Below are 26,633 nucleotides of genomic sequence, written 5' to 3'. Positions count from 1 at the left end.
TTTCCATCAGGTGGGCCATCAGCTTGTTTGCCATTCTAAGTTATATAAAAAAAAAATTATACGCCGTATTAACTTCTGCATAGTTTTCATTCCCATTGCAGTAGCTAGTATAGTATTATATTATCTGTGGCAGTAGCAAGCTAGTATTTTACTTACTGAAGAATTTTTCTATTATAAAAGTATCCTTCTATCTAAACTAAAGATTCCGTCAAGGTAGCTCTTGAATGAGAGCACATAAAGTTCTTAATAGAGAAGTCTAGACCTTCGAAAACGACGTTCAATGAAATTTTTTTTTTTATTAGTTTTATGCATGAAGGAGTTTAATGCTTTTTACTATTAGTAGCTAGATATTTGTCCGTCATTTCGTATGCGTGCATTTCAGGTAAAAACAACAAATGAAGGTACTATTTCTAAATGGACTAATGAGATAAAATCTTAGGTAACATAGATAGAGCATCGAACCCCAAAAACGGGTCAACTTTTTGTCAGCTAATTGTCAAATTAGCTGACTCGTTTTTTCATCAGTATTCAATTTTTTTTATGCAACTTAAATATAATTAGTTAAAAGCAAGGGGCACAAGGGGACCTTAGATTATGACGACACTCGCAGTAGACGATTCTAGAAGTTTAAAATGTCATATAAAGTATAAAGTACGGTTTTATAGCACATACACAGAGTAAAATATAAAATATTCATTTATGTTGGTAATATACAAGTGGTAAGAGTTCAAAATCTTTTGTATCTTTCTAGCCGATTTAAAAAAAGAAGGTTTCCTATTCAGTTGTATTTTTGTATGTTTGTCACCACATAACTCCGTGATTGATAAATCAATTTGGAAAAATTCTTTTTTTTAATCCGAAATCATTTGCTTCCAAATTGGTCTCATAGAAATATTTATCAAAATTGATTCAATACTTTAGATTTAAAACCAAAATGACTTTTTAAAGTAAATTTTTTTTGTGGAGTAAGATTTTAAATAATATTAAGTAAATAAAAAAAATAAATAAAGGCAATTACATCGAAATAATTATGTATGTAGCTCTAAACCTTTTACGGCAATGCAGTGAAACGCAAGGTTCCGTGTCGAGGGAGTTCATTCAACTCTTTTAAAAAGCTAGGCAATTGTTTCATGAACCATTGACTTATTGTTGAGACGAGCGATTAATAAAAAATCAAAGCGAACGATCATTGGATCTTTTCATCAACACTATTCGCTTCAAGCTATTCATCTTCCATCATCATCGTCATCATAATCAGCAACTTAGAATGGCAAACAATCTGACAACCCACCTGATGGAAAGTGATATCTGTCGGCTACAGGCATGAACAGTACCATGGACACAACAAAATATACTGTGTCACCCATGATAGCCTCATGCGTTGCCATTCCCTAGGACTACGGTATTATGCCTTTATACCAATATTAAAATTGAAACACAACCATGCAAACAACTGCTTCACGGCAAACACGAACAGAACATATGTATCCAAGCAGACATCGTCCCTCGCCGTGTAGGTCTCGGCATAGAATGAGCCACCTCTCCCTTTCCTGTTGGTGTCGTAAGAAGCGACTAAAAGGAACTTATGGTGGAGGGATGGGCAGTACGTCCCTCTTAAACTTCCTGTAAAAACCTAGCTCCGGTTGCCAATCTGCCTGCCAAGCGTAGCAACTACTGGCAAAACTCTCCTTATTAAGGAAGGCTCATTTAGACAACTTTTGTAAAAATTTCTTTTTTTTTTATACAACTCAGAATGGCAAACAAGCTGATGGCCCACCTGATGGAGAGTCAAAATTGGTTTATCTGTTTGGGAGATATTATGCTACAGACAGACACACAAACAGGTAAACGCAAACTTATGGCATTTTTTTTTATGGGTGAAAATGGTATGGTAACCCCGCCTGCGTTAACGAGATACGCTGGCGGAGCACCGGTGAAAGGTAATAGATGAGAATGAAAACAGGCCAGTTAGCCCATCATGATGAATTCATCTGGAATTAACCATCATAGTTTCCAGGGAGCACCGCGAGGAGGTCGACCTGGTTGAGTATATTGCTAGCAATAAGATTCTTAGTCTCCATTACTAACAATCCCTTTCCCCCCAACTTATGGCATTAAACCCGCTACCTTTACTGTCCGCTACCTTATTTGAATTTGCTTAGTTATTACTCTGTATCGATCGTTAATAAGAATAACTGGAATCCAAAATTATATCATTTCTGTATGTACTTCTATTATTAAACAAAGGTAATCTTAAGTTTTGAGGTTCTTCCTAGAGACTGCACGGAGTACTTCAAGGATTCTTCAGAGTCAGGCCCCTGGTGTTGCAGGCGTTCATGGGCTACATATTGCCATACAATCCCGGCCTAGAATCGGCGACCCCTTCCTTTCCCATGAATGTTGTAAGAGACAATTAAAAGAATTTAATGGCTCGCAGCATTCCTTTTTAAGCATATCACCAAAGCCTAACTGGGGTTACCAACCCGCCTGCCAAGCATGACGACTACTGACAAAACTCCTCAAGGGGAAGACCTATGTTCTGCAATGTACAGTTAATGATTAATATCATCATCATAGATTTATCATCAGGTGGGCTACGGCCCACTTTCACAAACAGGCATACGTGCCTGTTTGTCACCTTAGTGATATAAAAAAAGCTCTCTTTAAAAAGACTATCTATATTGAGATCTAGCTCTTTTGAAAAGTCCATATATTTAGTGTATTTTAGCCTATAATTACATACACTTGTTGCACTTTATATTCATAAAAACAAACATAGGCCAACACTTATCTACTATTATTAGGGTATAAATCATCATCATCATATCAGCCTTCAACTGTCCACTGCTGGACATAAGCCCCCCCTTTGGGATTTTTGCCAGTAGTTGCCACGTTTGGCAAGCGAATTGGTTACCGCAGTTAGGCTATCTAGACGTTTTTAGAGGGACGCTGCTTCCTAACCCTCGCCCTCTGGAGAAAAAGGGATTGTTAGCAATGGAGTTTGACAGCCCCATTGCTAGCAATATTAGGTCGACCTCCAAGTGGAAACCATCGTGAACAATTCTTGTTGAATTCGTCACGATGGGCTAACTGACCTGCTTCATCCTTACTTATAATCCTTCACTGGTGCCTCGCCGGTGTATAACGATAGCGCGGGTGGGGTTACCATGCCATTATCACCCATTAAAAAAACCCTCGCCCTCTCTTAGTCGCCTTTTACGAAAATATAGGCGACGGTTACCACTTTCCATCAGGTGGGCCGTCAGCTTGTTTGCCATTCTAAGTTGTATAAAAAAAAAACTCGTAGGAAAGTAAGGGGTAGCTTATTCTATGCCGGGACCACACGGCCAGGTATAAATAAATAGAATAAATAGAAAAAAAGAAGCTTTATTTGTCATTGTAACTTCGTGTTGTTTGCGCTTATAATGCGTTGCGTACTTACAACCGAGACATTTTTCTAATCTATGATAATCTCTAATTATAAGTCCAAACGATTAATTAATCACTTATTTACATTTAAATTCACAACAAACATTAATTTATTTAACAAAATATACAATTACAATTTACAAACGTTCTTTTCAAGTATTAATTATTATTATTGTAATAAGGATAATATACTTTTTTCAATTATTGTAATAAGTATTTAATTTATTAATTAGTAAATATTATTTAAATATTTATAAAGATAGTATTTGTTTGTAAATATTAAAAAAATATAAGAAAGATAATCAAAACTAATAAAATGTTCTTATTCATATTATTTGACTATAATAACCTAACTGATGATGTGCTCAGTAGCGTGCTATGACTTGTCCAACAGTGGACTGCAGTTGGCTGATTGTGATGAATTAAACTGAATTATTATATATATAAACAAATTAATATTAAAACAACTCCTACTCATCTTTATTAAATATTTTGTTCATTATATTATAAATTATTTAAATAATAGTAGTTTAATAAAATTATAAAGTTTATCTGCATTTTGATATCCGTTAACTTTACATTTATTTATGAATTTTACGCATAAATATTAAATTACATTATAAAATTATACAAATAGCTGCTGATTTTTAATTAATATATATAAATATATTACAAAAATTATTATAACGTAGAAAAAAGATTTTTTTATTTAAACTGCTTTAATTGTATATACTCTTTGGAAACCTACGTTGTACTCATATATATGTTTTAAGCAATTACATTATCATGCCATAATGTTATAATATATTGACAAACTGTATTTATATTATTTTTTATGATTACTAGCATGACATGTAAGTGCATGATTGAAAATAAAAAAGAAAACTTTATAATGAAAATAAATAAGTTAAGAAAATGTATTTTTTTTTTGAGAACGCAATGTAAAACATTTAAATTATTCATTAATTATTTATATATATTTAATTTTCAGAATAACATTACATTTTTTATACATTATAATTTATATTTTTACACATGATAAATATAATTTGTATATTACACAATAAGCGCTAATATCACAAAAGTATGGCAGATTATTATAATAATAATATAAAATATTGAAGGCAGTACTGATATTAAATATTGTACTCGTAAGAATAGAATTGGGGATGAATATAATTTTCACAAATAATTATATGCTAGAAAAACATAATAAAATTTTATAAACAAGGAAAAGTTATCTGAATACCTCAATTTGTTTAAATCACTGAAAAAACAGTAGAATCTTCATTTTCATTTACGTAAATAATTATTAAAATTATTATTATTATTAAAATGGATTTTTGTAATAAAATTTCAGATTACAGATTTTACTGAACTATTTTTATATGCCTTTGGTATTAAGCTTCGAAAATTTTATTTATCATAATATTTTAAAAAAATTATAACAGAATTACTATAAATATATTTTTTTAAAGTATCAAGTTGAAATAAAATAAATATAAATTACATATAAATCTTGTTTGTTAATAATTAAAATTTCTTGACATTTGGATAATAATGACATATTTTACGATAATTACTATTTATTACTTGATTTAGTAGAAGTGTAATTATTATTTATATAATTCTGTAATAAACAATCAAATCATAGCAAGGACACAGGCGCTTAAAATAATTGTAAAAAATATATTACAAAATTCTCATATCCCTTTAGCTCTTAGTTTTAATAATACATAATTAAAGTAAATGTTATTCATAAAAAAGCTAGCTCAGCAAAAAGAGAAATTATATTTTTATAATATAATATTTTTTTATTTTACCTTTAAAATTTAAGTTTTTACTTAAATTTTAGAAGTAATTTTTTAATTAAATATAATTTAAAACCTATATAATTAAATTGAATACAGTACGATTATTTTGTAATTTTAATAATTTTTTAAATTTTATTTTACATAAGTAATTAATTATATTATTAGATAAAATAATATTAAAAGCAATTGTGTGAACTACTAAAAATATATATAGTGAATGGAGTCGTCGAAATACATAAAAACTTAGCGCTAAAAGGATTCTGAATTTAGTAATTATCTAAGCTCAATAGTAGTCGTTATTCGAATTGAATCGTCACGATTTCCTGTCAAATAATAAAATTATATATCATCATTTTGTTGATGATATTGCAAAATCTATTCATTCTATTCTACTTATTTATTAATTTATTTTTATATTATGATAACCCCCAAACTTTGGAGACAGTGAACAAATAACAACTGATATGATGATGATGATGATGATGATGTATGCAAAGATGAACGTTCCTAATATTAAAGGACAACGTACCTGGAATTCAAGGATGTGTCATCCTTTCAGGTAAAAGGTATATGCTTTATTTTTGAAGGTTTAATTATTATTTCAAGCTTTTTATTTATAAATAAAAACAAATGTGTTCTTACATTTTGCTTATAAGTTGATTAATTAAGCATTGTTTTGCACCACATATTGGATCCTATTTTTCTTATAAGGATAAAAATTATCCTATCTCACTAGTTGGAATAAATATTACACATTTATAATAATTCGTGTAAATCGATCGAGCAGTTAAATATGGAGTTCAGAGTAAACGAACATCGTGATACGAGATTTTTATATATTAAGTTAAGAATAGATTTTGGAGTAACATCTTATTATGGAAACTGATAAATACATAACTAATATTAAATTTAACAGAAAATCGCAATTTGAGTATACTTGCAATTCTTAGAAAGGAAAGCCCTTTAAGTAATCTTGTGTAAGTAACGCGTGGAAGTACCTATTTACTTTTATAATCAACTATATTAAATACCACATTCGGAGACAATATTTCATGCAAATAAGCTCAAACACGTGAGAAATACTTTTGGAAAAATATTATACCTATAATTACAATTTATCATTATCATTAGAATAAATTATTGTATTTCATAATTATCTTATACACTAAAATTTGTACAAAACCCGGAAATTCCACACATTTCCAGAAGCAAAATAATGTGAACTTATCATCTAACCGACATAGCTCATAATTTAGAACAAAGAGACGCTTTTTTTTATATATTTTTGAACCACATTTTCTTAAAATTTTAAGCAATAAGCCTCGCTGCCCGCCAAAATGTTATAAATAATACTGATCTTTTTTATTTGTCCCCCCATTGTACTATTATAAGTCATGATTACTAATAAATTATAATGATAGAATTAGAATTATTATACATATTATATGAGTAAAAAATATTTTAGCTACATACAAAAATGAAAACTGAATAATGGACTTTATTTATTTTAGTAATAAATAAAAAAAATTACGTTTTAAATCATTAGCTGCTATGAAAGCAACTAAAATTCTCTTAAACTACAAATATAAGGGCAAATGTAATGAATGATCGTCAAAGTTTAAAGCTTAAGATAGCATTTGCGGCATTTACGCTGTTTTAACGTAGCGTTTACGCAGTTATTATGCGACATTTACGCAAATTTACAGCTGCGTATAGCCTTCAGTACGGGGGGAGGCACGACGGCGGGCGGCTGTTGCTCGGCGTCAGAAGACATCGTCACTTGGGTCATCATCTAATTCGCAGAGGAGTTTGCTACTGTAATAAAAAAAGAAACATATTGGTTATGATTAAACATGAATATGGTAATAAAGCATAAAATTGCTAATATTTTAACTGCAAGAAAAGCCAGATTTACTTATGTGTATTTTTATTGAGGATGCTCGACTAGTTCCGGACCATCCGGGATATCCGGAATGAGTAATGGCCATTTATGATGAAAGGTCCTAGATGGTCTTGTAACTACATAGTAGATTATTCTCAAAAATATGGGTAGGTCAATTCAGTTTTCTTACAGTTACTCATAATGTATAATTTCAAAATTTTTGACAATAAAATTATTAATATATTAGTATTTAAGAATATGGATAAAATAGTACATTGAAGTATTTCAACAAGAGTTGATCCAGGTTGTTAGAAGCGTAAAGATAAAGTTATTAAGAGTTAACGAGTATATAAAGTCGACAGAATTATTAATAGTATGAATTGAATTAGATAATACTTGTAAAATACTTGTAATAAAAATTTCAATTTCACCACAGCCTAGCTGAGTAGCTTCAAGCTCATTCATTATAATTATATGCCTATTAATTTTTATAAACATAAAATATCATAAAAGATATAATATATAACCACATATATATACCTACACTTATATACTTATAAAAATTTAATACTTATTACGTACCAAATGTATTTGTAATTAGGCTTTATTTTTTGTATTCTTTTCATCTTAAGTATTTATATTTCATTAAATTCACAATTAAATTACACTAACATTAAATGTAGAGTGTTTATTTTATTATGTTAATTGCATTAACTCTTCATTCATTTAAAATTATAAATCTCGTTACATTGATATTAATGTATTTATTAAAAAAAAACTATTCTTATATCATACCTATATATATACATATATTCTACTAAGCTATTGATCTATTTCTGAATTAGATTAAAATTTTATAAAGCCTTAAATAGACAAATGGTTTTTAAACACAACAAAAATAACTAGAAATCTAATCGAAAGAGGGTAATTTTCTCAAAACTAAGTTAAAAGTAAGTTAATAGTAAACATTGAGAAAATACTCGAAGGTCTTGTGCTTACTATACTATAGACTATTTATTGCAAGTCATTATTATTTATAGTGCTATCTAATTGCTTCATAGATCTAATGATAAGACTAGTGATTAGTATGCTTTATTGCCTTGTATTCACGAAAATATTGTATTAATAAAAATAAACAACGACAAATAGGAATTCTAATAGTTTTTACAAGCTGTTAATACATGCAATAAAAATAGAAGACGTTAGAGATAAATAAATAATGAATACATTATCATCAATTAATTTCTAGCATTTTTCAGATCATAGCGAATAAAAGGCACAAGCGGAAAGTTTGAACGACGGATACAGTGATTTCATTATTCATGAAATAGATAGTTCGGTATTAACACTCGCCACAGTGCAATTTCAACATGAAACGTACTTGTATATAATTACTAGTTGGCAACTACGGCAACTAAGACTTTCCATCGCCAAACTTGAAATCGCTATCGAGCCTGAAAGTCCAGTATTTAAATACATGAATCACCTAAAAAGAAATAATATATGTCTACAATAACACGAGCTGGAGGAACTAAACCTATAAAAATATTAAAAAATAAATGCTTCTATAAACATCAAATTAATAATAGAACTAAGCTAGAAAAAAAAAACATAAGAAGAATGAATACTTACTCCTCTTTGCTGGCAAACGATTCGGCGTGTACTCGTCTATTGCATGCTCTCTCACAGCAACGACAGTGCCAATATGCGAGTACACTCAAACTGAACACGAAGACCGCCGTAGGTAATACGAGTGCGAGAACTAAACCACGTACAGTTGTATCCCAAGAATACCTCGCAACAACTAGATCGGGTCTTGTCAAACTATAGTAACATGGAAAAATTTTCGGCGCTTTAGCTCCAGCATATTCGCTAGCAAATACCGAACAGTTCACTTTTGGTGGATATCCACAACCTTCTGGATTGATAAGAAATTTTAGATCTGTTTCATCCCACTCAGTAGGAACTGGTGCATTTTCTACAAAAGGTTTTCTAGCTAAATTAACTCGTATCTTATGGCATTTAGTATGTGCAGTGGTGCAACCTTCTCTGCACGATGCCCATGTACAATTAGTAAGTGTTTCTGCATGGACATGTTCTGATACTGCACAGATTCCAGCTTCCGGGACGAATTCTGCTAAAATCGTTTGTATAGCTGGCTCTACGACAAACGGGATTAGAAAAAGGAAAGCGAATACTGCAAGAATAGCTGATGTCCCAAGGCATAACGATGTATAGAACTTGAATCTTTCGAAAAAGTGCGCTAGTAACTCTTCTCTAGTTGGTTCCAATGGTTTAAATTCAGGGCTTCCTGGCTCCGCAGATGCACCCATAGGCAATGTGGATCTTTCTGACGGGGCCGGGGAGAGGCTCCCCCGAGATCTGCTCATTGAAGACATTGTGATAATTTCAGCCAGTAGAAAGCATTGCAAATATTTAGTCGTCTCTTAGTGAACTAGTCGGACCCTCACATAGGAGGGGAACGCCTGTAACAGAAAACATAACCACAAGTTAATCATTAACAATTTGACATTTCAATGCATTTACATATAATATTTGATTGCTGCATATGTATATAAAAGTCAGTGGAATTTCTAAGTACTGATTTCTCCGTATTAAAATACTTATTAGATAAAATATGAATGGATAGTTGATAACACCTATTTATGACTGACATTACATTCAATATTATTATGATTTAAATTAAAAAGAAATATAAAATTTATTAAGTATTTGATTTAGCAGTAATAAGTTATTGACACAAAATGTCTAAGGTCAAAAGATCAAGGTTACACGAGCCGTTTATAGAAATAACAATAAAAATATAATAATATTATGTAGTACTTTAGATCATAAAATATAACTTAAAAATATTTGCCATTAAAATAAATATAATTTAAGTCATTTGTGTGAATAGTGCCCTAAATATAATAAATTTATATAATATCTCACGTGACTGATCTCAGAGTGGAGAAACAGGATCATTTGGTGACATTTGCATTTCAGCTTGACCACCGCCGTTCTTGAACTTTTTGAATCTCATCTTAGCATCGTCACCAACTTCTATTGTCTTTTGACATAACAACAATGTTACACACGACACACAAACTAAAACTGTAGGTAGAATCAGAGCTACAATAAACTGACGGTACGTGGCATCTAAATCAAATCTAGCTACAACTGTTTCAGGATCATTTTCTGTGTAAAAGCAAGGGAACCTTGCCTTTGCATTGTGATCTGTACCGTCTCTTCCATAATCCTTTAGAAATTCTTTACATTCGTCAGCTAAAGTATTGACGCAACCTTCTAAATTAATCATTAAACGGCTATCATTAGCTATTGTGAGTTCTACTTCTGATGGTGCAATAAGTCGATTTGAAACCGCCCTTGTAGTATATAAATATTGGAGGTAAGTAAAGTTCGTCAAATCCGAAATCTCAGTTCGAGGTAGTAATGCCGCATTTATGCAATCAATAGCGACTACTCCAGATGTACCATTATGAACTGCATGACATGACAACATTAAAACTTCCTCCCCAGAATCCGTCCACACAACACTGCCACCATCTTCTTGGGCTAATTTAGAACATCTAGCTAAAAACACTCTGTCTCCGCTTAACACAATCACATTTTTGTTGCGGGTTGGAATATCGACGCATCGACGATCACAATTATAAGGTGTTCTAATTTTTCTACAAGTGCCTCTGTTACATGAAAACAGGCCATGGACGTCTATACATGTTATTTTACCTCTTCTACCGGAACATTTTAAAGGTGGATCGGTTTCTCTGAAAGCGCATTCAAAGGCATCAGTAATGTTTATACATTTGCCTTCAGTACAGTTAAAAGTGCCAGTTAAATTTCTACATTCATCTCGAATGCAGTGATATTTTTTTGCATTCTCTTGGTCTATACCGTAGCAAGTTTTATTGGCAGCACTCCCACATTCGGAAAGAAGTAAAGATGATCCATTCTTTCTGACGTTAACATAGATCTGTATGCAAGCACCAGAGGTCTTGCTGAGACACCATTCACCACATGATCCCCAATCGCAATTGTCTTTGTTGACTGCTCGTGTCGTGGTACACATAATCGGTACAGGGTCTATGCCTGAACTAATAGCTCTGGAGTACGGCATATAAATGGCGACTGTCAGGTACACAATGGCGACGGCACTCAGCACAGCTGTCATCTGACATACACATATAGTCCCACATATTTTTTGATCTTGCGGAGGAATGATCAGATCCTCGACAGGCGTCGGCTTCGGCATCTTGGGTACCTAAGGTGATCCGTGTCGTTTTAAAACTGACTTATGGGTAGTTGGTTTGCGCATGCGCGGGTGACACGATCGATTGGTCGCAGTGCGGGCAACCCCGAATGTGCTATTTTTTTAATAATTCACCGATGTCAACAACCGAGGTGACACTAATATAACGTGTAATTTACATTCCCATGTTTCTTTTTAATTATGCTTTTCGTATTATAAGTGCATGCACTTTATTTAATTGATATGATATTGTTTTATTTATAAATTAACATATTTGCACTACGCAGTACATATGTTCTAAAAATAACGTACCTACCTAGGTATTGAATGACATGAATATTGACAAAAAAAATTAGAGATAAAGTAGCTTAAATAATATACATAAATCTTATGAACCTGAATTAACCTTCAATACAAAATGTCAATAAACAGACAAATTACATAAAAAAGATCACATATTTTAAGTACTTAATGATAAACAATGAATATAGACTGTAATTGAACATATCGAGGAACATATATACATACATATTTAGCAAATATACATATTTACCAAATATTAAAACTTGTTAAAAATGTTATTGTATACAATAATTTTTATTTATATTTTTAAGTAAAAATTTATTATATATTAACTCTAATTTTAAACTAAATTATTAATAATAAACTTGCAAATATTCTTATTTATTATTTAATTTAATATTATAAATAAGAATATTAATTAAATATAATAAAATATGAGAAAATTAACAAATATAATGCAAAGGACATCTGAGACTTACCGACGAAAACAAATGTCCTTTAATTTACGACTGTCGTGTAATGTTATCCTTTTTCACCATACATTTATTAACCCATAATCTATATTTTGCAATAGTAAACGGTAACAATTTTAGCGCATTATCATAGAATTTGTTGATAATAATCTCTGACGTACAATAAACCACAGCCTTATTGAGACAACTAATGTGAAGTTAGTCAGTTGTTGGACTGCGCAATGCGGAATTTTTGGTATCGACTTGAAGTTAGTTTTTTTTACATTTACCGCAATTTATTATAAGTTTAATAAATACGATTTATTATAAACTGTGTTAAATATATATAGTAGTTTAGCCAGATGATAAATTATAAACTCAAATTATGTAATAATATAATTTTATTTACTTTAAATATTGTAAATTCAGAGCCTTTGTTTTATAGTATTGTGTTTGTTTTAATAATTAAAATAGTTAATTAATTACGATAATTATACTATATATTATTATATACTTTATATTACAATATTAATATTTTAATACATTCATTTTTACTACAAAATTCCTGAGGAAAAAGAAATGACTGTTTAATATTGTAGAATTAAATCGAAAAAATTGTTGACGGTTTATTTACTAGATTCATGTTCATAAATTAATAATAATATCAGTAATTAAAATATATTCATAAAAAATAATTATAATATAATAATGTATATTTAATGGAACCAAAAAGACATGTGACATGTTTGTTCCCACGTCTTCATCCTAGGTTTCCCTGTGTCGTGAAGTCATGGGCATTCTTCTGCTTACATCAAAATTAACAAAGTTTAGCTATACATTTAATCAAGACATATACACATTTTTATACATATATGTAGTTTAGAAATTATATTGTGTATTTATTATTATGTTTATTTCTTAAATAAATATTTCTACTCACGTGTTGTACAAAGATCTTGCTATCTATAATCCATGTTTTAAACTCTTTCAAAGTGTCTCAACTGATTTTAAAATCATTTTTAAAAACACCATTGTTTACATTTTGAGAAATGACAGCACGTGTTTGCGCGACTTGTATTTACGTGTATTTAGTATATTTATATTAAAGTTAAATAGTTCAGCGCATGTCTTTAACACTGCCAAGACATGCCAATATTTATAAGGCTTGCAACGTTTTCATCGACTTTTTAAGATAATTGTATGAATGAAAGAACGGGTGAAAACTCTTTATTTAAATACTTTTTTAACCCTTCAAAGAATGATTCACGAAGATTAACAATATTGAGACAAAAAATAATAAATTACTTATATACAAATATATAATAAATTGCAAAAAGCAAAATAAAGAGGCAACAATACCCATTATAATGTCTTTCATTAGAACTTATCTCTAAGTAGCGATCTCTTGAATTGAATTGATGTATTTATTAGTCGAATAAACTAGTTGGCGTGGTGTGTCTTTCTGTTCTTTACTTCTTTCTCTAATTTTTAATGTCCTTTGAAATTATGTAGGTATATTTGTTTTTTCTATTTACAAGTGGACAAGGCAAAGAAGTGAACTGTTGGAAACCTGTGTTATGGTATACCAGACGATTAATATCTAAGAGTGCAACTCAGAACATCCAAACCCAATCCAATTTATTATACAAAAGTTATTTTCCTAAACTGACCGTCCAATTGAACCCAGGACTAACAACATATATATATACATATTACATAAAACAACATACATACCACTGTGCCACAAAAATTACCCACATATGTAGGTATTATACCTATGCTTCGAGAAAAGCAGGTCAACTTTTATACAATTTTGCGTCATAAATAGTTATAAGTGATTCCTTTGAAACTTCTACATTTATTTTGCCTTATAATTTCTGCATCTTTTTAATGCGTAAATACTAATTTTATTTATTAAATATTATACACCAAGATATAATGTATTCGTAAGTATAATGAATACTGACAAAAAAAAAAACGAGTCTTAGCTGACTCATTTTATTTTGTCAGTATTTGACAATTAGCTGACAAAAAGTTGACCCATTTTTGAGACTCGATACTCTATATATAAAGTATTATATTATTGTTTTTTGTTTCAACTGTCTTTAATACCAACATTAATATTATACAGAATCCACTTTGATATTTATTCGAACCTTAAATTACAATCTATTGTAAAATAAACAAAATGCGTCTACGCATTTTGTTTATTTGGCCAAAAAACGTGCATGCCAAGTAAAACCTGCTTTGCATACTCAGTTGTAATATCGATTTATATTTGTATTTGTGCGTTTCATTATTCGGTACTCACAATTATGAATCAATATTTGTTTTCTTTTTATGTAACTTACAATGGCAAACAAGCTGACGGCCCATCTGATGGAAAGTGGTAACCGTCGTCTATAGACATGAACAGTACCATTTACATAACAGAGTTTACTGTTTCGCCTATGATACCCCCATACGTTGCTATTCCTTAGGGCTCAGGTGTTATTCCTCTGTACCCTGTAAATTCACTGCCATATCCCACCCTTCAAACTGAAGCACAGCCATGCAAAGACAACTGATTCACGGTTGAAATATGAATGAGACAGAGGTGTCCAAGCAAACGACTTTTGTACAAAGTCTCTCTCTGGTAAACAGAGTAACGAAATAAAAATGATTGCCTATAAATTTTGAATTTTACGTTGTCTACTTGTGACTACTTATAGAACTAACTGGTTATAAAAGACTAGTTTTTGCTGCATAGATAACTTGGTATGAACTGGTAATGACATATCCAAGGTTAAAGTTTCGTCTTTATTGACTGCGATCTGGAACATAAGAGACAAAGGATATGATACATATGTATATTAAATAACTGGATTTAAATGTTTTGTTTGTCTATCAACTTCTATGGGGAAGTCGTATTTTATTTTGTTCTGTCCCAGGTTAATTTTTTTGTTTGTTTTTCTATATATATATATATATATATATATATAAGTTTGATTGTTTATGTTTGGATGTTTAATGTCTTTAGAAAAACTTTAAGAAACCTCATGAATGGAGAATGTCGTGAGAGGCACAGTATCTTCTATTAAATTTGTTTTCTTCTTTATATTCGCAGGTTGGATTTAGCACTTATATATTTAATTAAATTGTATGAATTATATTGCTAGTATAATTTATACAATTTACATCAGTATAAGTGTCTTTAATAATAGTTTATAAAAAGAACTATTAATACTAATAATAATCCAACGCTAGATGGAGTGACAACTTCAAATGCATTGCAGGGAGTTAGTGGATACAGGTAGGTGGCTCAGGACCGTTCCTTATGACAATCTATGGGGGAGGGCTATGTTCAGCACTGGACAGATAACGGCTGGTATGGTGATGATGATGATGAATAAAATAGTATAGTCAATGTGGTCGCCGTGACCGAAAACGGTTAGGACTCATCAACATCATAAAAAGAAGTATTGTAATTTTCCTCACAATTTTTTTTACAATTTTTTCATTTGTAAGAAAAAATATTTTTACAATTTTTTTTAAGTCCTTAATAACATGCAAATGATTCTTCTCAGATTTGTTATACAATATTTACTGTTTTTTGTTTATTACAGTAGTCCATATAACATGATAACAACAATTATTTTTTCTCAGGAATTTCTTACAATTTTTCTTGTTTACTTGTTGTTGTTTTGTCTCTTATGAGAAAATTATTGTCAATTTAAGAAGTCCATGATAACTTGGTAAAGACAACAGATTATTCTTAGAAATTTATAAATATTACTATTTCTTGTTTATTATAAAGTTTATAATAAGGTGGTAATGATTTACTTATTGTTGTTTTGTAAGAAAATATCTTTATCATTCAAAAAGTCCGAAATAAAATGACAATGAAAACAGCATTCTTAACATAATTTTTTTTCAATTATTTTTATTTACTTGTTGAAAATATTTGTAAGAAAATCATGAGAAAATTCTTGTCGATTTAAGAAGTTTATAATAACATGCTAATGATTTACTTGTTGTTGTATTGTAAGAAAATATCTTGTTTATTCAAAGAGTTCTTAGTAAAATTACATTGAAAACAGCTTTCTTAACAGGCAATTCTTACAATTATTTATTTATTTACTTGTTGTTGTTTTGTAAAAAAATCATGAGAAAGGATCTTGTTGATTGAAAATGTTTGTAATAACATATAATTTAGAAACATATTCTTCACAGGAACTTCTTAAAATTTTTCTTGTTTATTTGTTGTTGTTGTACAAAACAAGAAGATCATGAGAAAATTCTTGTTGACTCAAAAAGTCCATAATAACATGATAATACTAATAGAGGCCACAAGGGTCAACGGACAACAATAAATCAATGATGTCAGTGGTCAGAGCCGAACGGTTATTGCATTATGTTGTTAGATTGTTAACTCGCAATTTATCAATCAGTTGGATCGATAGAATGTGACACACTATAGGATTTTTTGAGAAAAACCTATTAAATACTTTTACAAAACAATAATAATTTAATACTGTCCTCCACAAAAGTACCGGCTTCAGTTATGGCAAAACTCGTAATATTTATTTATAAACTAAACTACTAAATCGATTTTGATAAAATTTCTACAGGACAAATCTGAAAGTATAAGAGAAACTAAAATAAGGTAAGTATCGTGTATCGCGTAAAACAAATGCATATTAAAAATATAATTACCTAAAATAAATCTTCGATATTCTATATATACTCGTATTCGATTTACCAGAGGGAGACTTTGTACAAAAGTCGATTGCTTGGGTACCTCTGTCCCATTCGTGTTTCTACCATGAAGCAGGTGTGTTTGCATGGCTGTGTTTCGGTTTGAAGGGTTAGGAAGGGATATGGCGTGAATTTACTGGGTACAGAGGAATAACACCTGAGTCCTCAGGAATGACAACGCATGGAGGATACTGCTCATGTCTATAGGCGACGGTTACCACTTTCCATCAGGTGGGCCGTCAGCTTGTTTGCCATTCTAAGTTGTATAAAAAAAAACCTTCTAATTTATATATATATATAATAAGAATTAATTATATATTATTATTAATTATATATAAGAGGCGACTAAGGTAACAATGGTCGAGGGATGAGCAGCAGCGTCCTCTTAAAACATCACCAAAATATAACTGCGGTTGCCAATCCGCCTGCCAAGCGCGGCAACTACTGGCAAAACCCCTTAATTGGGGGAGGCCTATGTTCAGCAGTGAACAGTTAACGACTGATATTATGATAGATAGATATATAGATAGATAGATAGATACTCTTTATTGTTTCCTCCAAAAGATTACAATAGTAAACTTATTATAAATATAAATAATTACAAGAAATAATCACAATGAGAAAACAATGGGCGACCTTATCGCTAAGAGAGATCTCTTGCAGGCAACCTTATGATGTTTATAATATTATTAGCTGACCCGGCGAACGTTGTTTTACCATTGTACTACCATACATTGTGTTATTGTGTTACCATACATTGTTTGTAGAAAATATTTTTTAATCTAATAAAAAAAAAAAATAGCTAACATTATAACTGTGTGGGAATGTAGTTATCATTGATAGAAAGTGGAATAAAGCGTTGTAGACAATTAATATAGCTAGCTGACCCGGTGTGTATATATATATATATATATATATATATATATATATTTCTTTTTATTATTAATGTAATAAGGTATCTTACTGTGAGTAATAGAGGCTAATACCATTTTTTTTTAATTTGTCTCCCAGTTTGTATATTGTATAGGCATCAAGCAAAAACTATTGCACCAAATTGGAGAAGGATTTCGTAGATATATTTTTGATGAACGAAGTTAAAATTTAGTGTGTTTTATTTTATTTTATTTTTATTTATTTAAGCTTTAATGAATAGTAAAATTTTATGTACACGTGGTGCTGATGCTGGACTTAACACCAGACGGTATTCTCTACCAGTCAACCTTTCTGTGGATAGGGCAAATCATGTAATAAGTAGGCGGTGCATTATTGAATAAAGGAAAAATAAAAAAAAAATTGATACATTTTCTTAAAATAGTTTATAATATTGGTTTTAATTCCAATCATACGTACAATATCGCAGGTAAAAATTAGTCAAAATTTATATTATAAAAAGAAAAAAAGTTGTATATTTATTTACTAAAAAAAATACTTGACATATTTTAAAATTCTTTCACCTATAGAAAGCTATATACTATTAGGCGAGTAACATGGACTGTATTTTATTAAAAAAAAAAAAATAGATAACATATCTATCTACCCGTGCAAAGCCAGGTTATGTCGTTAGTACAATTTAAAAATCAAGTAGTGTGTCAGTCATAATAAAAGAGGGAGACGCCGCGAGTCGCGGCCGGATCTTTCCAGACCGACCTACGCAGGCCGAACAGGTGTTGGCAACATTTGGAAATTTATACCAATATTGTATACCAGTTAATATTAGTTATTATTATTACTAGTTATTACTCCCAAAGAGGGTTGACGTCAGGCAGGCGGCCGGTCGTAAAACTATAAGCCGAATCTTTTTGGCTTATAGTTTTGAATATGGCTAAAAAGCATATTACGCCGACCCCAAATAATAATTGGGATAAGGGTAGGAAAATGATGATTGTATACCAGTTAATCCTTATAGAAAGGGAAAAGGAATTGTAAATAATGGGCTCTAACAGCCTCATTGCCAGCAATATACCCTATCAGGTTGACCTCCACGCGATTCCCCTGGAAACCATCATGGTTAATTCTTGTTGAATTCATCACAATGCCCTAACTGACCAGCTTTCATCACTTATGATCTCTTCCTGATGCCCTCTTATGTATACTGATAGCACAGCTAGGGTTACAATTTCATATTCACCACATATCACAGTATGTATATTTTACCAGAGGGAGACTTTGTACAAAAGTCGATTGCTTGGGTACCTCTGTTCCATTCGTATTTTTACCGTGAAGCAGCTGTGTTTGCATGGCTGTGTTTCGGTTTGAAGGGTGGGATATGGCATGAATTTACAGGGTACAGAGGAATAACACCTGCGTCCTCAGGAATGGCAACGCATGGGAGGTATCATGGGCGAAACAGTACCTGTGTTATGTCCATGGTACTGCTCATGTCTATAGATGACGGTTACCACTTTCCATCAGGTGGGCCGTCAGCTTGTTTACCATTCTAAGTTGTATAAAAAAAAATACCCTAAGTACCTAACATTCAGTCAAATCTAGCATTACCTTGTTTGGAAGTCAAAGTCAGTCAAATCTAGCATTACCATGTAAGCATATGGGTATAATAAGCTATTTAAACTCTGTAGTAATTATAAATGCTACATCTTTGTTGAAATATAACTTAAATAAAAGTTTATGATTCAAAAAAAAAAATGTCACGAATATTTTTTTATTGATATGATACTAAGTAACTGGTTTTGTTACAATTGAAATTAATTTTATTTTGTGAAATGAAATGAAATGAAATTATTTTTGCTGTAAATGTGGTACATGGGATGGTTAATAATAATAAGTAGCTTGCAAATTCATGGGATACAATCTTTAGTTTTTTTTTTGTTAATATAAAAATGTTTTCTAGGAAAAAAGTTTAAAACCCTATTAATGACTATTAACACTAATTATTATTATATATTCTAAATTATTATCAATTTTTTTTAAATGGTTATACAGGTATTATTTTCATATAATGTTTTTCTGAAAATATGTTTTATTAACTTCTGAGCATTATTATTGACAATGTTGCTGTGGTTTTCAATAGTATTTGTTTGTTTAATTTTGTTTAATTTAGTATTGTCTAGTTTTGTGTTTCGTTTACTTGAATTTTATTTTGTGCAAATAGTGGCTACTAAATTACTATTTAAGTATATAATTATTTATTATTTTAGCTGTTAGTTTGCCTTAAATAAATAAATAAATAAGTAAATAAAATAAATAAACACCAGTTTTAAGGAATGGATTACATTATAAAATTTTTTGTATACAGAGGACAATTTTTTTATTATAACAAAGCCGAGAAATGATAAACAAAAAGGACTTTTCTACATTTAAAATTTAGTATTTAATTAATAATATCGACTTTTGACTTGCAAATGTTTACGACACCTTCCACTCCCGATCCCGCCATATCCCGGCGGCCATTCCCCCATGTATATATACAGGTCGTTGTGTCTGTCCGTCATATTGTGGCCCTTGAGCTGTCAACATGAAAGCTTTCATTGTATTCGCCGTCTGCGTTGTATTGGCTCAGGTGAGATTGTTTATTAATTATTTATTTATTTTATTTATTTAAACTTTAATGCAAAAGTATATAAGTAAATGTACATAAGGCGGACTTATCGCTTAATGGCGTTCTCTACCAGTTAACCATGAGGCAAGCATTATTATTCTTTTTTTTTTTATACAACTTAGAATGGCAAACAAGCCGACGGCCCACCTGATGGAAAGTGGTAACCGTCGCCTATAGACATGAGCAGTACCATGGACATAACAGAGTATACTGTTTCGCCCATGAAACCCCCCATGGGTTGCTATTCCTGAGGACTCAGGTGTTATTCCTCTGTACCCTGTAAATTCACGCCATATCCCACCCTTCAAACCGAAACACAGCCATGCAAACACAACTGCTTTACGGTTGAAACACGAATGAGGATTCTATCCTAGTCTACCATTCATCAGAATAAAACTTCGTACAAAAGTCGTCTGCACGGGAACGACTGCCATACCCGGATTTTTACCATGAAATGGTTGTTTTTCCATTTGTATGGTGAGAAATGGTAGTGTAATTGCAAGATATGAAAATATAACATATTAGTCCTCAGGAATAGCAACGCGTGAGGAGTACAATGGCGTCACAGTGTATTCTGTATGATTCCACTTTCCATCAGGTGTACTGTCAGCTTGTATATATTTATAATGAATTTTAACACTCCAGTCAATGGAAAATTCCGTTAACAAACAAAACTATTGCAATTGTCTCGACGTTATGCTGAGTTCGAACATGCTCGGCTGAATATGGGCAGCTCTAGTGATAATTTTTTATACAGTAATATTCTGATAAATGTCTCTAACTACCTTATTTATTTGCTCTATGGTCTCGGCATAGTGGTGCCCCTTCCTTTTACGTGAGTGTCGTAAGAGGCGACTTAGAGAACTTAATGGCCCAATGATGGGCAACAGCGCTCTTATTAAAACATGACCAAAGTCTAACTGCGGTTGCCAACTTGACTGCCAAGCGTGGCAACTACTGTCAAAACTCCCCAATGGTAAAAACGGCCTCCGGTCTCCGGTGGCTTTGCTATTCCTGGCGGGGATCCGGGTGGCTCGGGACCATTCTTTATGGCAGTCTATGAGGGGGAGGCGTCCAGCAGTGAACGGATAATGGCTGAAATGATGATGATGATGATTATGAATGATCGAGCGATAGGTAGCATTGCCCTCTTAAAACATCACTAAAGTGTAACTGCGGTTGCCAATTCAATTGCCAAGTATGGCAACTACTGATAAAACCCCCCTTAATGGAGGAAGCCTATGTTCAGCAGTGGACATTTAACGGGTATAATATACATAACATAATATAATACACATACATATGTAATTTAGTCTTATTTTTAAATAAATGTTATTTAGAATAGTATGTATTTTATTTGGTTACTTTTTTGTGATTTACTGTGCCTGATTTGAGCCATCTACCTTTCGAGTACTTATCTACTATTCATGCCAGGTTGTCTGTAAGAGATTGCTTTTATTGATAAGGCCGCCTTTTGTATATGCACATTCTGTATAAATACTTCTTGTATACATCTCTTTTGTGTCCAGTAAAGTATTTGTCATTATTATTATGCTAGTTTCTATCTTCAATCCAGGCCCTGACGGATGAGCAGAAGGAGAAACTGAAGAAGCACAGGAGCGAGTGCCTCGCGGAGACAAAACCCGATGAACAATTAGTGAACAAACTCAAAACTGGTGATTACAAGGTGAGGAGACTCCTTGTTTGTTCCTATAGAACTTTCTCTGCGACTGTATGTATTTTTTTGTAGTAAGATCATATATTACATATGTTTTTTTTTTTTTTTTTTAATAAAATAATAAAATTTTATCTAGTAGTTAATATTAATTTTGCGCAATTTTTTTTTTTGCAGAGAATAATCTAATTAAAGTAGAGTTTATAGTTAAGTTACTATTTCTAGTTCATGTTTTTTTTTTTTTATACAACTTAGAATGGCGAACAAGCTGACGGCCCACCTGATGGAAAGTGGTAACCGGCGCCTATAGACATGAGCAGTACCATGGACATAACAGAGTATATTGTTTCGCCCATGATACCCCCCATGCGTTGCCACTACTGAGGTCTCAAGTGTTATTGCTCTGTACCCAGTAAATTCACGCCAATTCATGTAGTTAGTTTTAAACTTTCGCGTTATTTAAAATCACATATGTTGTTACTATTAACCTGTAATCGCATCGCATTAATTTCCGATCGTGATTTTAAAATATAGTTTATATTAATATTATTTTTAATTTCTTTTTTATTGTACGCCGAGAATGAATAAAATATACTTCATTGTGGTTTGACATTTTCTTTTTATCGTAGACCGAGAACGAACCTCTCAAGAAATATGCCCTGTGCATGCTAATCAAGTCCGAACTGATGACCAAGGACGGCAAGTTCAAGAAGGACGTTGCTCTTGCTAAGGTGCCCAACGCAGGTAACATCCGCTAACTTGCTGTATTATTTTTCAATCGACTTAAAATAGAAATATGTTCTAAATTCATAACTCCGTCAGTTGTAAACCGATTTGGATTTTTTTTATCTATTTACCTCTTTAATGTACTTTCTTTTTGTTTTTTTTTTTTTTTTTATGTTATGTTTTATTTCTTTTTAAATATTTACTAATAGATAATGTTATTTGTGTACTATAAGTGATGCAAATAAATTATATATCTATGTATTTATATCTATCTTATCTAAAAAAAAATATACTTACAGATTGATGCCGTGGAAGTTTTATCCGAATCGGTTAAGCAGTTTAGCTTTTAAATCAAAATAACTGGTTTTGCTACAATTGAAGGCGATTATTTTTTTTAAACAAAATATTAAATTACAATTGACTTTTTGAAATTGGTTAATCAAAATTTCATCAAAAGGAGATTACAATTAACCTATGTGTTTTTCAGTGTGTCTGATGATGATAACGTCATCTCAATATCAAAATTTATCATGTGGAATGCCCACAATAAAATTACTTCAATTGTGGTTAAACCAGTTACATCGATTTAAAAACTAAACTGCTAAACCGGTTTTGATAAAATTTCTATGATAGTATCATAGAAATTTTCTGTAAATATATACTTTCAGATAAAAAAAAATCCATTCCAAAATAAAAAAAAAAAAACTAAGACGAATACTGACCAAAACTTTTACCATAGTTAAAAACTATTTTATACACTATAATTCACTTAAACTTTATTATAACAATAAACTATAAATTCAAATTGATTGTAAAATAGTATATCGCTTAATCCACTTAAATTTTAATATAAAATAATACACTGTGAATTCAACTGAATTCCACAATAGTATGTCTCATAATTCACTGAAATTTTATTAATAAAATAAAAAATGAATTCAATTGGATTGTACGATAGTATATGTCCTAATTCACTTAAATTTCATTATAATAATAAACGATGAATTCAACTGAATTCCACAATAGTATGTCTCATAATTCACTGAAATTTTATTACTAAAATAAAAAATGAATTCAACTGGATTGTACGATAGTATATCTCCTAATTCACTTAAATTTTATTATAAAATAATACACTGTGAATTCAACTGAATTCCACAATAGTATATGTCCTAATCCACTTAAATTTTATTATAAAATAATACAATATGAATTCAACTGCATTCCACAATAGTATATATCCTAATTCACTTAAATTTCATTATAATAATAAACGATGAATTCAACTGAATTCCACAATAGTATATCACCGACTGCACGCTCATACAATGGACGGGCAATTATCTTAAAAAGGAAGTTATCATTTTATAAACAGCACTTTAGTATGAGTAAAGACTTTAATTCGTGTAAATCTTTAGCATGTTTTTTTTTATACAACTTAGAATGGCAAACAAGCTGACGGCTCACCTGATGGAAAGTGGTAACCGTCGCCTATAGACATGAGCACTACCATGGACATAACAGAGTATACTGTTTCACCAATGATACCCCCTCATACGTTGCCATTCCTGAGGACTCAGGTGTTATTTCTCTGTACCCTGTAAATTCGCGCCATATCCCACCCTTTAAATCGAAACACAGCCATGCAAACACAACTGCTTCACGGTTGAAACACGAATGGGACAGAGGTACCCAAGCAATCGACTTTTGTACAAAGTCTCCCTCTGGTGTTGTTGTAGCTAGCATGTTAGTGTAACACAACACCTCACCTTCCAACAGTCGCAGGTTCGATGCACGCATAATAGAAATATTTCTATTAATTTGTGTGTTTTTTTATAAAATAAAATTAAATATATGTATCAATTGATCCATAGTAGAAACTGCTTAGTATAGAACTAGATGGCGTTATTCAATAACAAATGTGAAAATTTGTTAAGATATTTGGATGTTTATTACTCAATTAAAGTTAAACGGCTGAACAGATTTGAAGAAAACGGTAAACGGGAAGGTTATAATAATCTAACTATGTGTGTACACACACGCGCGTGCACACACAAACGCACACACACACAAACATACTAACACACACACATAGATACTTGTGAACACGGGCAAAGTCATGGGAAATAGCTTATTATAATATAATCGACTAGCTTTCCGACCTGGCTTCGCATAGGTAGATATAAATTTTGCAAATAATACATAGCCTATGATGTTACACAAAGAATTTTGAAAATCGATTGAGTATTTTTTGAGTTTATCCATTACAAACAAACACAAATCTTTCTTCTTTATATTATTAGTACCTGTTTGTGGTTACCTCTTATGATTAATAGGGCAATAAACTTCAACTTAAATAATTTGTCTTAAACTTACATCCTTCTTTCCAGCCGACAAGCCCGCCGTCGAGAAGCTGATCGACGCCTGCCTCGCCAACAAGGGCAACACCCCCCACCAGACCGCGTGGAACTACGTCAAATGCTATCACGAGAAGGACCCCAAACACGCGATCTTCCTGTAAACCGGCAATGAACATCGAACATTCGAAATTAACGTATTTTCATTCGCATCCATGAAAATCATATATTTTACTTACCTTGAGAAACGTCACCGTCTCTGACGCTTCCGAAGTTGTGACGTCACAACGAGATCTGTGACGTAATTATTGTACCATCCTATCATTCGTAAATGCATCAGTAACACAAAAACTTTTTCATTGAATAATCAATGATCGATCAAATTCAAATTTATTTCATCGTTTCGTTTCATCATTTTCAATCATTGTTCAAAACGCTAATCGCGTTTTGTTTTTACATTGTGACTGAGTAACAAACAGGGTTTTGAACTAAATAGTCGTTGGGTTAACACAAAATACTTACGGGTTTACCGTTACTGCCTACACGAATTTACTATTATAGTTCAATAATAAAATTTTGAATGTAAAATGGCGATTTTCATTTGTTTTAGTTTAAGACCTAAGTGTTCTTTAAGCGAGGGGAAGGATTATTTGTAATGACTACCAGTCCCATTGCTAGCAATATACCAGGTTGACCTCCACGTGGTCCTTCCGAGAAACTATCGTGCTGAATTCCAGGTGTATTTATCACGATAGACTAATTGACCAGAGGGAGACTTTGTACAAAAGTCGATTGCTTGGGTACCTCTATCCCATTCGTGTTTCAACCGTGAAGCAGTTGTGTTTGCATGGCTGTGTTTCGGTTTAAAGGGTGGGGTATGGCGTGAATTTACAGGGTACAGGGGAATAACACCTGAGTCCTCAGGAATGGCAACGCATGGGGGGGGGGTATCATGGGCGAAACAGTATACTCTGTTATGTCCATAGTACTTGCTCATGTCTATAGGCGACGGTTACTACTTTCCATCAGGTGGGCCGTCAGCTCCTTTGCCATTCTAAGTTGTATAAAAAAAAAAATCTGACTTTTCATTCTCACCTATCATCCCTCACTGGTGTACCGCCAGCGTCTACCGTAACCGCAGGCGGGGTTACCATTACATTGTTATCAATAAAAAAAAGTTTTAAAATAACTGCTTTTGTCACGATTGAAGTCGGTGTTTTTGGATAATTTTTTTTTATACAAATTAAAAAAGCTGAGTTTACCACGATTGAACCTGGTTTTTCTTGCGGAATATAATTTTAAAGTATGTTGACCAAATAGGCGACGTGCTGAAGAAGGGCCAAATCAAAAGTACCCGTAACCGGCGAGCGTGTATGAAAAGATTGATGAATGTGGAAGAAGCGAAAGAGGTTTGTTTGAATCGAAGCATTTG

General features: G+C 31.7%; 3 protein-coding genes across 5 annotated transcripts; 1 reads left to right on the top strand and 2 right to left on the bottom strand.

Annotated features, from left to right (window-relative positions):
* Positions 1 to 3,371: 3,371 nt before the first annotated feature.
* Positions 3,372 to 9,524, bottom strand: LOC113522277 (protein tipE). 3 transcript variants are annotated; one of them, XM_031914633.2, is made up of 3 exons: positions 8,758 to 9,524; positions 8,507 to 8,579; positions 3,372 to 7,058 (listed from the first exon to the last, which is right to left on the bottom strand). In XM_031914633.2, exons 1-2 carry the CDS (start codon positions 9,522 to 9,524, stop codon positions 8,540 to 8,542), a joined length of 807 nt encoding a protein of 268 aa, XP_031770493.1. In that variant the 3' UTR covers positions 3,372 to 7,058; positions 8,507 to 8,539. The 3 variants fall into 3 exon arrangements, 2 of the variants coding, with proteins under 2 accessions (XP_031770493.1, XP_026763760.1); XR_004224247.2 differs by having other exon boundaries at positions 7,043 to 7,058; positions 8,507 to 8,611; XM_026907959.3 differs by lacking the exon at positions 8,507 to 8,579.
* Positions 9,525 to 10,087: 563 nt separating this feature from the next.
* LOC113522289 (uncharacterized) lies at positions 10,088 to 11,862 on the bottom strand. The gene has a single exon (XM_031914632.2). The coding sequence runs from the start codon at positions 11,396 to 11,398 to the stop codon at positions 10,088 to 10,090; it is 1,311 nt and encodes a 436-aa protein (XP_031770492.2). The 5' UTR covers positions 11,399 to 11,862.
* Positions 11,863 to 20,262: 8,400 nt separating this feature from the next.
* Positions 20,263 to 25,789, top strand: LOC113522266 (general odorant-binding protein 56a). The gene is made up of 4 exons (XM_026907947.3): positions 20,263 to 20,404; positions 22,020 to 22,130; positions 22,748 to 22,862; positions 25,235 to 25,789. Exons 1-4 carry the CDS (start codon positions 20,360 to 20,362, stop codon positions 25,363 to 25,365), a joined length of 402 nt encoding a protein of 133 aa, XP_026763748.1. The 5' UTR covers positions 20,263 to 20,359; the 3' UTR covers positions 25,366 to 25,789.
* The last annotated feature ends 844 nt before the right edge of the window (positions 25,790 to 26,633 follow it).

The sequence above is a fragment of the Galleria mellonella genome, unplaced genomic scaffold (genome assembly GCF_026898425.1).
Source record: "Galleria mellonella isolate WM207_F2 unplaced genomic scaffold, CSIRO_AGI_GalMel_v1 utg40, whole genome shotgun sequence".
NCBI classification, from domain to species: domain Eukaryota; kingdom Metazoa; phylum Arthropoda; class Insecta; order Lepidoptera; family Pyralidae; genus Galleria; species Galleria mellonella.
Note: the sequence above shows the minus strand (reverse complement) of the source record. Positions and strands in the feature narration are given on the sequence as shown.

Excerpts from the sequence above, each read along its gene's own strand:
- LOC113522277 (XM_026907959.3), bottom strand. The coding sequence starts at position 9,524 with ATGTCTTCAATGAGCAGATCTCGGGGGAGCCTCTCCCCGGCCCCGTCA. Across the intron at positions 7,059-8,757 it reads TCGTTTGCCAGCAAAGAGGA|TAGCAAACTCCTCTGCGAAT; the intron begins GTAAGTATTCAT and ends TTTTTATTACAG.
- LOC113522266 (XM_026907947.3), top strand. The coding sequence starts at position 20,360 with ATGAAAGCTTTCATTGTATTCGCCGTCTGCGTTGTATTGGCTCAG. Across the intron at positions 22,131-22,747 it reads TCAAAACTGGTGATTACAAG|ACCGAGAACGAACCTCTCAA; the intron begins GTGAGGAGACTC and ends TTTTTATCGTAG. Across the intron at positions 22,863-25,234 it reads TGCTAAGGTGCCCAACGCAG|CCGACAAGCCCGCCGTCGAG; the intron begins GTAACATCCGCT and ends CCTTCTTTCCAG.
- LOC113522289 (XM_031914632.2), bottom strand. The coding sequence starts at position 11,398 with ATGCCGAAGCCGACGCCTGTCGAGGATCTGATCATTCCTCCGCAAGAT.